Genomic DNA, 17,397 nt, shown 5'->3' with positions numbered 1-17,397 from the left:
ATACCACAGCACTTTGACTTGTAAGTAATACAGATATATCCGCTATAGGACAGTGAAGGCCGAGCTCACAGCATGCAGCACGGCCCAGTAGGAGACGCGGCGAGGGAGCAAAATGTGGACACTGACAGCGGGCTAGATGTGAGTACAGGGACTTTTTATTTATTTATTTTCTTGCAAGAGAGCAGCAGTAACTGTCAGTACTAGAAAAAGGCCGCAACGAAGCAATTCATCTAAAAAAACAATATTGCAATTTGACATTTGCGCATATAGTGAGTGCGCGATGTGAACAAATGGCCCCGATTCCTGCAGACACCGCCTAATTTTATTTTAAGTTATATCCGTCATTTTCAAATCCGTCGAAAAGGAAAGGGACGGATGATTCACAGCTCTTAATTTTAGGAAGAATGAGTAAATGAATGAATAACCCGGGCGAATCAAAAGGTACGTCGCTGGTATGCAATCCGTTTGACGTGCTGTCTACTTAACTGTGTCGGGTTATTGACGGATGTAAAATTTTTAGACGGTTGGTTTAGATTTGTGCTTAAAATTGACGTGTGTTCCATAAATTTTATGCTTGTCAATTACCCGTCCCTTTCCTTTTCGGCGGATAAGAAAATGACAGATATAACTTAAAATAAAATTAGATGGTATTTACAGGAATTAGCACCAATTTTAAAAAGCAACAAAAAATCTATAAAAAAAATAACAAATAAATGTCAAAGCATGTGCTTTTTTAGATGAATTGCTTCGATGTGGCCCTTTTAACCCCTCTATTTAGAGGCGGAAGACAGGAGTCCTAGTACGGCTTTGAAATAAACTACTTTGAGCGTCATTACACTTAACAAAAAAAAATAGCATAGAGAATGCTACGCCGAAAACAACGTGGCTTTTAAATAAATGAACAATTCTTGTGTCCATTGTGCTCAATGAAGTACTTTATCTATCTATCTATTGTTCGTCACCAGGTGGTGGAAGACGACGGGCGTGGCTCTCCGGGCAGCACTGACGAGACTACTGAGCGGCCATCGTCTACCAAGTCTGACGGCGACAGCGACTATCCTGAGACATCCACAAAGGTAACCAAGGTTTTCCGACATGACGTCACATTTTTACAGCTCGTGCTAAACCTAAACTACTAAGTATACTATGGAAGAAAGAAGGCGATAGGTTATGAAAAAGAAACAGAATTGGGGGGTTTAAAATGACCACGAAGCAATTCATCTAAGGAAGCGATACGTTTGCATTGCGCACTTAATTTTATATGCGCAAATGTCAAATTGCAATATTGCTTTCTTAAAATTCAAAAAATATTTATTTTTCAAAATTGACTTACTAAATTAACGCTTTTTGAACGTCGAAAATTAAATTACATATTATGTAACTAGCTATAAAACTACTACCACATCGGAATCTGTAACGCTGAGGGAAAGACGTGGCCAGAAAACCTCCCAGCACAGGGCCCTAGTCTTCGTCTTAGTAGTTCTATTGCCTTTTTAACCCCCCTGAAGCATTACCTTGATACTCTTCCGCCCACAGCAAGCGTCGACAGATAAAGACACGACGAGTCCAGAAAGCAACAGCCTGCTCGACCCATCAGTGGTGTCTGACTTCACGACGCAGGCGCTGGTACTAACCGTCCTTGCGACTCTGGTCAAATATACTACAGGTAATTATTATTGCGTATGGCAGACAAAAATATAGTGAACAGTTCACATAGTGAACGAGTGCCCTCTGCACCGGTTCCCAGGTGGTATAGCCGAGCTGCATTGTGTGACGGATGCGGCAGAGACTTGGTTAGGGGAGCTTAAGCTGGATATATGATCCACGCAGAATATTTTTATTTTTGTCTGCCATACGTAATATACAGGTAATATTACCCAGTCTATCCTACAATATCCCACTGCTGGCCAAAAACCCCCTTCCTCTTCCCATTTTGCGTGGTCCTGTCTCAAATTATTGTTTATTTGCGCTTAAGGATATTCATGGTTTTAAGTAAGGCCGGGTTTCCACTGACGCGGAGGTGGGCGGAGAAGAGCGGAGATGTGCGGATTTGACCAATCACAGCGTTCGAGAGAGCGAGAAACGAAGACGCTCTGTCACTCTCTCCCTCACGGTGATTGGTTGATTCCCGCACATCTCAGCTCCTCTCTGCCCGCATATATACAACTTCCAACATGACACTGTTGGATCGTCGTTCGCTGGTCACACTACCAACTTGTGGCTAGCGGGGTACTATGCTCTGTTCGGTACCCCGAAAACATCCTTTGGCGGCAGCACACCCTCGCTGCCAAAATGTTATGTTAAAATAAAAAGTTAAAAATATATTGTTGTATATTTTTTCAGATGAAGATGAGATCCGAGTGCTGTACCAATACCTCGCCGAGGGGTCCGTGGTTTTCCCCAAGGTGTTCCCAGTCATGTAAGTATATCTTCTTCTTCTTTGCGACTCGATGGCGATCAATATTAATTTTTTGCTGACCAATAATTGGCCACCCTTACGGCATTGTCAGTGGCTCCGTGAAGCTCTTTAATAGTGCAGGTGTTAGGGCACTTAGGTCAGCACAAAAGGTGAGCCATAGTTTATGCTGATACTCCACACTCGCACTCATCGCAACCATCAACCAGGTATCCCCACCAGAGATTATCCTTGCAGCGGCCAACCTGTGTCCGGAGCCTATTTAAGGACTTCCGTGAAGTATATAAAATTATGGTTAATTATGGAGTACATAATATTGGCCCTGATTACTTCAGATCCGCAGTGGAGCAGCGTGGTGGAGTATGCTCCATACCCCCTCCGGTTGATTGAGGGGAGGCCTGTGTCCAGCAGTGGGACGTATATAGGCTGTTTATGTCCTGCAGACACTTCCTAATTTTATTTTAAGTTATACCCGTCATTTTTTTGTTCGCCGGAAGGAACGGGACGAATAGTCGACAAACTATAAATGTATTAGTGATTATTTAGAAGATATGATCGCATAGGATTAACTGTCTGCGGACTGATAAGGCAGCCAAATTACTAAATTGTATAACAGTATTTTAGGTTTCATTGTTAAAGAACGTCTAGGGCCCTGTGCCGAGGGTTTTCTTGCAGCTTCTTTTCCCCGGCTATACAGGTTGTGAGAAGCTGCAGTAGTTTTAGGCGGATGTGACGTTTGTTATGTACGAATGACGATGGGCGCCATCTCACTCGCGTCACACAGGGTACTGCGAGGCGGAAGGCAAGAGGGAAACCACTGCCCTATTTTTTCCTAAAAAGTAGCACGGAGAATGCTACACCGACAAGAGCGTGGCTCTTAAATTAGTGATGACAATCCTTTACAATATTACACGATTCCCAATTCACTAGAGTGGAAAATTCCCCTGTACGTCCGAAAATGAATGTATGTCTGTTTGTTCCGCAGTCACAGCCTGTTGGACATGAAGATCAACCATGTGCTGATGCATTGTCACGACCAGGTCATACTCAGTGCTGTCCAGAGCATCATACAGGTAAACTATCCCACTCAAAAAGCACGCTTCTAAAAAAAGAACGACCTCCGTGGTCTAGTTGTTGAGCGTTGGGCTCACGATTCGGAAGTCCCGGGTTCAAATCCCGGTGGGGACATATCACAAAAAATCACTTTGTGATCCCTAGTTTGTTTAGGACAATCAGGTGATCAGCCTGTAATGTTACATTATTGTTACATGATTGTCCTAAAAATAAGATGATCCGTGCTTCGGAAGGCCTTTGGTCCCGGTTACTACTTACTAATGTAAGTAAGTAGTCGTTATATGAGCCATGTCAGGGGCCTTTGTTGTTTATAACCCTGCCACCAAAAAGTACGCACAGTAGCCATACAAGTGCGTATGGGTGTTAGTGACACCGTGACAAATATTGAGGGGGACGATTCAGACCATGATTCTGAGTCGATATCAAATGGAATGTCCTGTCGGAAAAGTCATGACATTTTTAAAATTATTTTCAGTTCTATACTTTTGCGACGGAAAATTCCACTCAGAATCATGGTCTGAATCATTCCTCAAAGTTTTCGTTACGATGTCACTAACACCGTGTATACTCGACCCAAGCCCTCCTACCACTACACTTATAACTCAAATGGGACTCTCTACTGTGCTTCTTGCAACAGGACTTTCAAAACTAAATTTGGTTTTGCTAGTCACGCCCGCGCCCATGCAAGAGCCCAGGCTAACGCTAGCTAAGGATGTCGCCGTCGATGGATACGTCTGGGAGGACATCATCATTATCATCATCGTATATTTGGGGAACAAGGACGCAGGAATATAATGTTTCTGAATCGGTCCTTGTGTTCACAGAACATGATAGCGTCAGAGGACGCGAGTCAGCAGCAACTGCACTACATGCAGAGCTGCGGCTTCGGAGGCCTGTGGCGCTTCGCCGGACCCTTCACTAAGGTACTGTAATGATGGATTGTGAAGGATATATTACACTAGCGACATCTAGTTTCTTATTTGATTACTTATTTGAAGGTCAAGTGGCGTGCTTATTTTTGTTATTAGTTAGCGCTGTCAACATTATTGAAACTGTACTTTTGAGTATGTAACAAACTCTTTCAAGTTAGATAAAGATTGTTACACAAATTGTGACTCGAAAACGCAGAATGACGTAATCTGGACAAGGCCCCCGATCTGTCAGTTGGAGCAACAGTTAATTTTCTCAATACAAAAGGAAGTTTTGGAAGAAAGTAAAATTGTAATTTAGTAAAAAGTGTGGTTGGAATAGAAGAAGGGAGGACTTGTTTGTTTTCAGTAACATTTGTGTTTGATGGTCGAGGAACCCCTGAACGTCCAATATGGATAAAGATAAGACAACCTATGACACAGGAGCTCCCCTGATGACGCTTTCACCCACCCGTAAATTGACATATGACATATATATTAGTCCTTATCGTGTCGGATAACGGCGCCCTTAGACATGTCTGTTATGCGCTCATATGTGGCAAGCGAAACCGAACTTCGCTTTAAACACACGATCACATCGAGCGCAGTAACAACGCGTGCGCTTGTGGAGCTTAGAAGTGTGTGTGATGGATGTTACATTGTGTGGGAGTATATCTCAATTAGTGTAGTCAGAGGTACATCCATCGTATGAACTAAGTACCGACACCTTACCGAGCTTTCTGTTAGACCAACGTGATAGCTGGTGAGCCGTATCGCCTGTAATGGTCCAGCCAACTGTGTTAGTGAAAACTACAATTAAGATAAGTTAATAACACATTGGTGCAAATCCAGTACCGGGGTTCGAACCGGTTTTCTCATTATATATCTTTGTCCTCCAGAACCAATGCACGGCAGAGAGCAGCGAACTATTCGTGAACTGCCTTGAAGCCATGGTGGAGACCTGTCTACCGGGAGACGAGGCGCCGCGCCGCCCTCCACCCGACCCGGACCATCCCGATCTCGATACTAGATGCCCTGGTACGTACGTACATACCATAGCACAGCAGAACTTAGCATAGCATATCATAGCATAACATAACATAGCATAGCATAACATAGCATAACATAGCATAACATAGCATAACATAGCATAACATAGCATAACATAGCATAACATAGCATAACATAGCATAACATAACATAGCATAACATAGCATAACATAGCATAACATAGCATAACATAGCATAACATAGCTTAACATAGCATAACATAGCATAACATAGCATAACATAGCATAACATAGCATAACATAGCATAACATAGCATAACATAGCATAACATAGCATAACATAGCATAACATAGCATAACATAGCATAACATAGCATAACATAGCATAACATAGCATAACATAGCATAACATAGCATAGCATAACATAAGCAGCCTTCATACGTCCTACTGCTGAACGCAGACTTCCCAACCAAGGTGATAAAGTCAACCCAAGGTGATAAGGAGAATACGTCACGCTGCCTCACTATGGTGGTGGTTCGGTGGAAGTATTTGGGGTACTAGACAAGCTAGACAACCGACCGACCGAGTAAAGATACGTCTCTTTCGCACTAAAGGTATGCAGCTTCGTAAAAAGAGACGAGAGATATGTACCTAACTGTAAAATTGCTACGTTATAAGATGTATAATAATATAATGTAGTGTAGCATAGCATAGCATAGCATGGTATAGCATAAGTTGCAGTATATTTGTTCAACATATTTTTTTTATTATTTTCAGGTGTACACCGACAACCCACCCTTTACTGTTCCGGGTCGGACACTCTGTCTACTTAACACAGCTTGTTTCAATACCACAGGGGGTGCCTGCATTGCGTATCGTTGTGAACCAACCTTTACTGATTATTCTGATAAACGATTATTTTATTCTGAAAGTGCCCGCCAATGAAAAATAATCCTGATTAGACTGTATCAGGCTGGTTCTCCCTTCGCGGGTTGGAAAGTCAGACAGGCAGTCGCTTCTGTAAAAAACCGGACCTGTCAAATCTTCAGGTTAGTTAAGCGGACCTTGTGAAAAACCGAGGTGATAGTGGGATGATGGTTTTTTGCCTGTCTTACCTTCCAACCCGAAGTGTATTACTATTATTGTTATTGCGTGTGTGTGTGGCCAGCGCTTTTAGAAAAGGCCGAAAAGATGTATGGAGAAAGTAAGACAGAGAGAGAGAAAGGAAAAAAAATGATCTCCTATTTCGTGTTTAGGATCCTATTATTACCATGACATGCTTTTGAGTTACGATATCGGATTTCAAATGCGATATCGTCATTCATTATTATAAAATTAGCGATGTAACTGTCATTAGAATTACATAAATTAGAGATGGGCCGAGTACTCGTTTGATACTCAGTACTCTGCGTACTCGGCGAGTTTTTTGATACTCGTACTCGGCCGAATAACTCGGTTATTTGATGACGAGTAACGAGTATACAGCCATTGGTAAATAACAAACTTTTTCAATTATTTATCTACTATGACGCGCAACGTGACGTGTTTGTTTGCAAACAATCAAGTGACTAGTAGTTGGAAGGCGTGGGCGGGGTGAGGGGTGTATCAACGCGAGCCGACGTCTTGACCGGCGCAAACCTGTTTGTACTTGTTTACCCGCGCGAAATGCGAATTTGATTGAACCCATTAACGTCCCCACTGCTGGGGCACGGGCCTTCCCTATGGATGGATTGGGAGATCGGGCCTTAAACCATCACGCGGGCCCAGTGCGGATTGATGGTTATTAACGACTGCTAATGCAGCCGGGACCAACGGCTTAACGTGCCTTCCGAAGCACGGAAGCTCGAGATGAAAACTTTTTTTTTGTGGTCACCCATCCTATGACCGGCCTTTGCGAAAGTTGCTTAACTTCAACAATCGCAGACCGAGCGCGTTTACCGCTGCGCCACCGAGCTCGGCCGAGTACTCGATTGGAAAAAAATTGAGCCGAGTAAAACTCGGTACTCGTTACTCGGCAAAAGTGTTACTTGGCGCATCTCTGACATAAATATTAAGATTTCAAGTGATAATTGAGACATTTTCACCCATATTCTAAGATCGACTCGACTCTTCCACTCGACTCGGCCTCCGTGTTTTGGTATTCTAAATTGACATTTGCCTCTTCGACTTGAGGACTACTCACTGGAGTCGAGCATGTCGTACTGCCAACATAATAATACGAAAATAATGACGTCATGGGTAACTGGAATCAACTCGAGTTAACATTGAAGCATCGTTTAAGAATACCGATTTTGTACTGAGTTCGAGGAAAGCCTTGAGCCTCAAATGAGGACAGAGTTGAGAAACATAAACAGCCTATATACGTCCCACTGCTGGGCACAGGCCTCCCCTCAATCAACCGGAGAGGGTATGGAGCATACTCCACCACGCTGCTCCACTGAGGGTTGGTGGAGGTGTTTTTACGGCTAATAGCCGGGACCAACCGCTTAACGTGCCCTCCGAAGCACGGAATCATCTTTTTCGGACAATCAGGTGATTCAAGCCTGAAAAGTCCTTACCAAAGGATAGTCTCACAAAGTGAATCGAACCCGGACCTCCAGATCGTGAGCCTAACGCTCTAACCACTAGACCACGGAGGCTGTTGAGAAAGGTTCGAGTAAATATCTCAGAATAGGAGTGTTAATATAAAGAAATAGCAGAAAACCCCGGAAGCAATATTTATACTAGAACAATATTTATACTGGAAATATAGTGCCTAAGTAATAGATATGATATACAGGGTGTAAGTGACGCCGTAACGAAAACTTGAGTAGGAATGATTCAGACTATGATTCCGAGTAAATATCAAGTGGAATTTTCCGTCGCAAAATAGAGTTAAAATAAATAAAAAAAAAACAAAAAAACTGCCTACTGCACACTGTGTGTGCACTGCCTGTTTTTTTATGTTCCTTGTGCCTGTTTGTAGTGTACAAATAAATAAACAATAAATAAAAAGATCAAGAATTTTGCACTAGAAAATAGTGTACGCATAATCGATAATGTACAAACAAATAAATAAAAAAATCAAGAATTATGCGACGGAAAATTCCATTGCATATTAACATTAAGAAATAGAAATATGTAAATATGTATATTTTGGGTTGAATCGGTTTGTCGTAATATAAATCGGGAGCGAAAACTAAAAGCAGTGTTCCGTCATTCACTCCATTTTGGTAGAACTGTTTTATTGGCGTTCGTTAATAGCGCCATCTGTTAGATTTCTTGCTTACTAAGTTAAGTCAAATATCTTGACATGACAAACGTACGAAGCGAACTAATTGGTTCCTAAAATATGCACTAGATGGCGCTTGTCCGTGACACTCAGAATCATGAACTGAATCATCCCCCTGAGGCCGTATACAGAAAGAAAGCTGGAAACTTATAAGCGCTTACCGGCGCTTGACAGCGCTGGTTCATTCTACACAAAGGAAACAGGTTGTCGAGTTGTTTATTAATTTTAAATGGCAGCGCCCAGCGCGTGTTGAAGCTTCTCTTCTTCTTTGCGAGTCGATGGCGATCGAAGCTAAATTTTTGCTGACCAATAATGGCCACGCTTACGGCATTGTCAGTGGCTTCGTACAGGTCTTTAATAGTGCAGGTGTTAGGGCACATAAACTGCCTATATACGTCCCACTGCTGGGCACAGGCCTCCCCTCAATCAACCGGAGGGGGTATGGAGCATACTCCACCACGCTGCTCCACTGCGGGTTGGTGGAGGTGTTTTTACGGCTAATAGCCGGGACCAACGGCTTAACGTGCCCTCCGAAGCACGGAATCATCTTACTTTTTCGGACAATCAGGTGATTCAAGCCTGAAAAGTCCTTACCAAACAAAGGACAGTCTCACAAAGTGATTTCGACAATGTCCCCATCGGGAATCCCTAACGCTCTAACCACTAGACCACGGAGGCTGGCGTTAGTTTTAGATCTGTCTTTATTTAGTAATCAGAATTTCATAATTTATCTTGACACGACCCAATTTGTGCAATATCGAAACCAGTGACGATTTGACTATAGGATACATAATTAGGCAATTGGGTAGTTTCCTGAAATCGCGCATCCTTACGATAACCGTTAGGGCACTTAGGACAGCACAAAAGGTTGAAGCTTGTCGGAACTATTCAGTGCTTATCGGCGCGCGTTCATATATTTTTCTACGCGGGTCACCAGCGCTGTCAAGCGCCGGTAAGCGCTTATAAGTTTCCAGCTTTCTTTCTATATACGGCCTAAGTATGAGTAATCAGTAAGGTATCACTAAAGCCCTGTATGTTTCCGCGTAGTTTTGACCTAAAAATTGTGAAAGAAAGGTTGACGGTCGCTCTAAGGGAGCTTCCTTACGGTGCGATGTAATATGCTAGTCCAACTAGTCAAATCAGTTACTTTTTACTAAACGTCAAAACACGAAATTACTATCGTCATAAAAAACGTAATAAAATGTCGGACTTATTATTACGGTTTTCTTGATTAAAATACATAAATAAGTTAAATAGAAAAAAATATATATGTTTTTCGTTAGTTTTAGATCTGTCTTTATTTAGTAATCAGAATTTCATAATTTATCTTGACACGACCCAATTTGTGCAATATCGAAACTAGTGACGATTTGACTATAGGATACATAATCCGGTCGTGCCGTGAGGAAGGTCTCTTAGGTTACATGAACCGGCTACTGGGGGGGGGTTAAAAGGCGACATCGAAGCACTTCATCCAAAAAAGCAATATTGCTTTTTGACATTAGTTGGCATTGCGCACTTGCTTTTACTAAATGTCAAATTGCAATATTGGTTTTTAGATGAATTGCTTCGATTTGGCCTTTTTAACCCCCTGAAAGTATAGACGCATGCATGATAGATCCTTGACAGATGGTGAAGATGCTATAATATTTTATTTTCAGACAAAACACGCACGAGTGCGAGTGAGAAAGAACGATTCAAACGATGGTAACTTTTTGCCTTAGCAAAGACGTTCCGAAGTGGTGATAGATTCTACATTGAATTGAAACTAATATAGCTTCATAAATGTTCTCTAATGATTCTACATTGAAATTAATATAGCTTCATAAATGTTCTCTAATGATTCTACATTGAAATGAACGTTGTTGATACCTGTGGGGTTAAAATCGCCACATCGAAGCAATTCATCTAAAAAAATCCAAAAAAAATAATAAAAAAGATCTAAACAAATTTTAATGTCAAATAGTAATAATGCTTTTTTAAATGAATTGCTTCGATGTGGCCATTTTAACTCTCCAGTTTAGCTTTTTTTTTGACGTGACTTATTGTAGATTTGCCGCAAATGACATTAACTATCTCTCGACTGTGAGCGGACTGAGCGAGTCAGACTGAGCGTGTTGTACTATGACGTCACACCGTACCCGGCGGCCTGCGTCGTACGATTACAACTTGTTTTACTTATAAATAGGAAACTAATTGGGTGAATATCAAAATGTGCCAAGTTTGGTGGCGAACTTTCTTGTTATTTTTTCGTGAAAAATTGGGTATCGACATGGTAACTTAACACTAACTTAGGTAACTTGTTCCTCGTAGCTAGAACTATCCTTTTTCAATAATAATATGAAAGTTCGCCACCAAACTTGGCACTATATTCACCCAATTGACGTATCGACGTAATTCTTTCACTAGTATTTTTTTTATTTTTGACAGAAACTATGGAATGCTAATAATCAAAATTAGTTAACATTCTTCATTATCAAGATATATCTGGACAGCGCCATCTCTATTTTTTTTTTGCGGAACGTAGTATGTAAAGTCTTTAATTATCGCACTCGTGAGTCTCGGAAAATAAAAAAATATATATAACTATCTTCACCCTTTGTCTAGATATGAGTAATGCATAGTTTTAAATGAAACGGCTATATGAAATATATGAGTACAAATTAATTTAGATCAATTTACAATATTACCTGTCGATGTTTTGTGTGTTGCTGTTGTAAATTAATATTTGAATGTCTTTTTTTAATAATGTTTATTATTATTTTATAATAATTATTATTACAATGCCCCATTATTAATAGGACTTAGAATAATAAAGGTTATATTTTCTGACACAGTTTAAATCCAGTGTTGTCCATTGCCATTCGACGTGCGCACGCGGCGAATGTCATGGGCATCTTTGCGCCGGTTGAGGTTGTTTGAGTAAGCAGGGATTCCTGCTGCAATTTTTTATTTTAGTATTTTTATTTTTTTGACACAAATACAAGTATATTGTTAAAATCACAAAGTATGAATACACAACGGTGCTAATTAAAATTATACAGGGTGACCCAGAGGTTCACGTTCAAAATGAAAAAATAGATAGAGGGGCTCATTCAGAAGCACCCCCATGCATATTCAGCGATTATTTACGGTTTAGGAGATACTATTTAAACGTGAACCTCTGGGCGACTCTCTATAGAGACTCACAGTAACACATATAAAACCAAACACGGAATAACACATAACTTACGAGTATAGTAATTCCTGTAGACACCATCTAATTTTATTTTAAGTTATACCTGTTATTGATAATGTTTTTGTTGATGTTTGTATGTTTTGTTTGTGTGCAATAAAGTATAATCTTTGACTTATTTTCTTATCCGCTACATATATGTATGGTGTTCCTAAAGTGTTCTTTTTGTACTCTGGTATTGGTGCTAATTCCTGTAAACACTATCTAATTTTAAGTTATATTTGTCATTTTCTTATCCGCCGAAAAGGAAAGGGACGTGTAATCGACAAGCATAAAACTTATGGAACACACGTCAATTTTAGGCAGGAATCTAAAACAACCCTCTAAAAGTTTACATCGGCCAATAACCAGACAGGATTAATTTGACAGCACACGTCAAACGGGTTACATACCAGCGACATAGCTATTTGATTCGCGCGGGTCATTCATTCATTCACTCATTCATTTTAAAATTAACAGTTGTCAATCATCCGTCCCTTTTTCGGCGGATAAGAAAATGACAGGTATAACTTAAAATAAAATTAGATGGTGAGTGCTGGAATTAGCATCATTATATATATTATATTATATTCTTATATATATTCATACCTTGTGATTTTAGTAGTGTACTTATATTCGTTTTATTATATACAGTTTAAATAGGTATACTTTGCATTTATATACTTTTTGTGAGTTATACGCACAAGGCGGTTTGATCATTCAAAAGTTATTTTTTTTATTGTCGTTGTCGCCTGTTGTTGTGTTTTTTTTTTATTAGTGATTCTAAACTTATTTTTATTTGGGGTAAAAAGGTCACATCGAAGCTATTTAACTGAAAAAAAAAAACAATATTCCTATTTGTCATTTGTTGATATTGCGCCCTTACTTTTATAGGCTTTTTGGCGGGAAACGGGAACAGGACAGTTGCTTTCTTCATTGAATAATCTAAATAATTAATACGAAGTGGTGTTTTGTGGTGAATGATCGCATTAAGTTAGTCGGAAGACATTCGTGAGTGTTATTATATCGGAGTATTCAATGAACAAAGTGTATCTGCCTATTTTCGCTTCGTGCCAGGAAACCGCTTCATAACTCGAAAGTTTATGCGGTCTTTTGAGTCAATTCGTTTGGGGTTCGGAGTAGGAGTCTACTCCGAGGGTGGGGGCTTAGGTTTCATCATCATCACCTTTCATAATTTCATTAATCATCAAGAAAAAAAATACGTAAGACATGGCTGTATGGGCATAGTTCCCTTTGCCTTACCCTTCGGGGAAAATCAAAACCTTACTTTTATATATCAGATTGTTTTTTTTGGCTTCGCTATGCATTTAGCCAAATATAAGAAGATTGTTGTTTACTTGAATGAGGATAAAACTAGTTTTTTTTTCGGTTATTTTGTCCGTAGGACAGGCAAAGGGATCATAGCCCATACAAGTCATATGTTAAAAAAACTTAATTATTTAATTATTAAGGATAAAACTAGAAGTTCAAATGTAGGTGGCAGCACTGTTGAGTGTTCCTAAATTTTGACAGTTCGCCATACTGTCCAGCTAAAATTTGTCATCTTCTCGTGTGGGTTGTGAGGTGGAATACCAGCATCAACCGAGGTGTCAGTCTCATGTAAGGATTACTCACAATTCGTCGTCATAAATTGCTATGAAATGTGGAGCAACGTAGAGTGTATCCCGTCTGAAAGACGAGTTACGAAGAATAAATGCAGCCAGTTAAAAAAGGCGATATTGATTGAAAAGAAGTTTCTTCTAAGTTTTCTTCTTTTCGTTTTTTAGGGAATAAATGACTGTAACACTGTGATTTTGCAGTAAAACGCTGCGCAAAGGATCGTAGTGTAAAGTTATAACCAAAACAATAATGTTTGTTCACTCATATAGTATGAGGAACTGTCAAAATTTAAGAATACTCAACAGTAGCGACACCTGATGGGAAAATACGCAGTTTTTTTCCTCATTGCTTCAATGTAGCCTTTCAGACCCCTTGAATACCAGTTTTTGGATAATAATGGCCTAAGTTTTAGGGCTAAGTGTGTTAGGTTACGCCTAAGATAAATTATAGACGGGTTGTTATCTTCGGGCTAGCTTTACACTACATTTTCTCAGCCACTTTATGCGGGACGTGAGGTACATACATACAACACACATCTACTCGTCGTTTGCAATTTTAAATTGTAATTGAAACACATAACGGGTTCTTACCGCGTTTAAAGTAGGGATATGAGACTCCCGATAATTCGACACTGTTATAATGGCCCCGATTCCTGCAGACACCGCCTAATTTTATTTTAAGTTATATCCGTCATTTTCATATCCGTCGAAAAGGAAAGGGACGGATGATTCACAGCTCTTAATTTTAGGAAGAATGAGTGAATGAATGAATAACCCGGCCGAATCAAAAGGTACGTCGCTGGTATGCAATCCGTTTTACGTGCTGTCTACTTAACTGTGTCGGGTTATTGACTGATGTAAAATTTTTAGACGGTTGGTTTAGATTTGTGCTTAAAATTGACGTGTGTTCCATAAATTTTATGCTTGTCGATTACCCGTCCCTTTCCTTTTCAGCGGATAAGAAAATGACAGATATAACTTAAAATAAAATTAGATGGTATTTACAGGAATTAGCACCATTATGTTAATTACTAATTATCAATCAATAATAAAAAATAAAAAAATAATTATGTACTGAGTAATGAGAAAATAGATAATTTTCACGTTAATTCTCGACAGCGTCATCTATGTTATTGTTGGAATAACGTGGCCAGGAAAGTCCCCCATTAGTTTACCTCCTAGTAAGCAAGCTTTGAGGCCCTAATGAGCAGTTTCCCAGAAGGCATAGTAATTTTAGTTCCTTCAATAAAAAGAGATGGCGCTCAAATGCAAAAGTGCAGTTTAAGGCGGATGACACGTTCTGTATGTAAAAATTGACGTTTTATTTTTTTTTTGAAAGGGTTTAACGGCTCTGGCCTAGTAGCCTTTTAAGCCTGCCAAAGTAACTATGTTACCATAAGCAACACGGACCTCCGCGGACTATGTTACCTACTGAATAAAGATATTTTCGATTTTGAATCACTTTTGGAATAAATAATTTTGTATGGCATCGGAAATGTTGCTTTAAAGCCGACGTAAAAAGTAATAAATATGTTCTATATTAGTTACTTGTATTTTAATTATCAATTATTTATGATTACATAAAAACAAACATAACTTTTCATACTACTTATAAATAATTTTGTAGTTAAAAATTGTTACTATACAGGGTGATAGTGTCATCGTAAGGAAAAATTACTCGGAATCATGGTTTGAATCATCCCCCTCAGTATTTGTTACGATGTAACTAACACCCTATCTAATTTATATACTTAAATGACACCTTATCTACTTTAAGTGACATCGTAACAAATACTGAGGGGAATGATTCAGCTCATTATTCTGAGCTAATATCAAGTGGAATTTTCCATCGTAGATAGAATTGAAAATAATTTAAAAAAACAAAAAATATACTTTAATTTTGTGACGGAAAATTACACTTGATATTAAATCAGAATCATAGTCTGGATCATCCCCCTTAGTATTCGTTACGATGTCACTAGCACCCTGTATATCGGATAACTTCCCTTGGATATGAGAATAATATTCATTACTTTTTATTACTTTTTACCCACGACGGAACGGAGCAGGTATATGCGTTTAGGGTGAGAAATGTTTGTTTGTGTGTGCGTTTGTGCAAAAGTAATGTTCCGACTTATCTTCTAAACTAATGATCCGATTTTGATGCGGTTTTCAATAACGGGTTTGTGTTTGATGAGTTCATGTTATTACGTTGGCTTTAAAGCAATATTTCCGATGCCAACATTATTTATTCCAAAAGTTATTTAAATGTATATTGTACAACCAAATATTATCCCGTCATACAAAGTTTTCGTAAAGTGATGTGAACGCCATCTCTGAAATGATGATGGAACTAACTGGAAAACTGCTCATTGAGTATAAAATAGCAGTTTATACGTTACAGTATTAATATTTTATTAAGAGATCCTATTTATATTGTACAAAAGATATCTAGGTACTTATTGATGCAAAAATATCTACGTATTTTGATGTTTTAGTAAAATAAAAATTATTGTCTAAAGTTGTTGTTTTATTACTTTACAATTATTAAAAAAAAAGACGAAGAGTTTTACTTACTGTTAATAAAACTAATAAAATAAATAATAATAGGTTGGTGGTAGGGCTGGCAGAGAAAGACATAGAAGGACGTACATTGACCAAATGTCTGACCAAGGTTTAGTACCGTCTACTCTGACCCGGCGTGCGTGTATGAAGCGATTGATGAATGTGGAGGAAGCAAGAGAAGTGTGTCAGGATCGAAACAAATGGAATTCCATAGTCTGCTGAAATAGGCATGAGTTTATGTATGTATGTTTTTCTTTACTTTTAGGTAACTTAGTGCTAGCGGGCTGAGAATCACTGTGTAAAACGAATAAAAATCGAAAAACTTCCCACTGGGAACATACCTTACAGTAAAAAGGCACAAAACTTATATAAAATGAGTTTTATAACCTAACCTTTAAGCAGAGAGAAACGCGACGTTCGTGCCTCACCCAACAGGGTCCACATAATACCAGCATCGTGGTTCACGCCGCGACTTATGCTGAGTGAGGCCCTTTTATCTCAGGACGTCCACCACCACCTTATGATCATTGTAACTAACATCCTCCTATGCTTTTTGTAAATTTTACTCTATAGATAAGACCAGCGGGCTTAGCACCGGAAGCACGCGACTCTTTCTCGCCACGACAGAGATCATCTGTCTCTTTCTGTGCAGTTCTGTGAGAGAGTGACGGGTGACGTATGTCGAGGCGAGAAAGAGTCGCACACTAACGGCGCTGAGGACAAGAAGGAACAAGCGAACAAGAATAAGCGGCAAAGAAAGAGGGTAGACAGATATGTCTGCCCGTAGAAAATTATGGATCTACCTACTCCACTCCAATCTCATCAGTCATCCCGTGAGCATGGCACTTGCAACAGTGTCGAAATATCGGGAGTCTCATATTCCTACTTTAAACGCGGTAAGAACCCTTATTATGTGTTTTAATTAAGAAAAAGCAATATTTATTATAACGAAACAAATCAAAGCCATGGATTTCCGAACGAAATGGCTAGACGCGTTGCCATGGTGACGCGAGTCTCACAACACATTCCAATTTCAAAACATAATGCTCTGCATTTCTTAAAGTTTTAAATTAAAAATAATTATTTAGAGAATAAGTACTTACTATAAGTATTAGTGATGTGCCTAATCTTTATAATAGTTTTTATTTGTAAATGGAACAGGCACATTTAATTCATATTTTTGAAAGAATTATTAGGTAAGTTAACATTTCTTATATTCCTTTGTAAAATACGTTAATACCTACTTCAAACTAAACAGCCTATACAAGGTGTTAGTCGCAACGTAACGAATACTAAGGGGGGTGATTCAGACCATTTTC

The 17,397-nt window shown here is 39.2% G+C and overlaps 1 protein-coding gene across 10 annotated transcripts in view; it reads left to right on the top strand.

Annotated features, from left to right (window-relative positions):
• LOC126379095 (neurofibromin) overlaps positions 1-17,397 on the top strand; it is a 129,966-nt gene that overhangs the window by 86,922 nt on the left and 25,647 nt on the right. For 8 of the 10 annotated variants that reach the window (XM_050027666.1, XM_050027663.1, XM_050027665.1 and 5 more), the window contains 8 exons: positions 49-138; positions 966-1,076; positions 1,537-1,666; positions 2,344-2,419; positions 3,402-3,489; positions 4,315-4,413; positions 5,298-5,436; positions 6,187-12,450. In XM_050027666.1, the coding sequence (XP_049883623.1) occupies positions 49-138; positions 966-1,076; positions 1,537-1,666; positions 2,344-2,419; positions 3,402-3,489; positions 4,315-4,413; positions 5,298-5,436; positions 6,187-6,242 (789 nt within the window). In that variant the 3' untranslated portion in view covers positions 6,243-12,450. Of the gene's footprint in view, positions 1-48; positions 139-965; positions 1,077-1,536; positions 1,667-2,343; positions 2,420-3,401; positions 3,490-4,314; positions 4,414-5,297; positions 5,437-6,186; positions 12,451-17,397 lie in introns of those variants that run through there. The other 2 variants (XR_007568240.1, XR_007568239.1) reach the window with 2 other exon arrangements.

This window comes from Pectinophora gossypiella, chromosome 28, assembly GCF_024362695.1.
Source record: "Pectinophora gossypiella chromosome 28, ilPecGoss1.1, whole genome shotgun sequence".
Lineage (NCBI taxonomy): Eukaryota > Metazoa > Arthropoda > Insecta > Lepidoptera > Gelechiidae > Pectinophora > Pectinophora gossypiella.
Note: the sequence above shows the minus strand (reverse complement) of the source record. Positions and strands in the feature narration are given on the sequence as shown.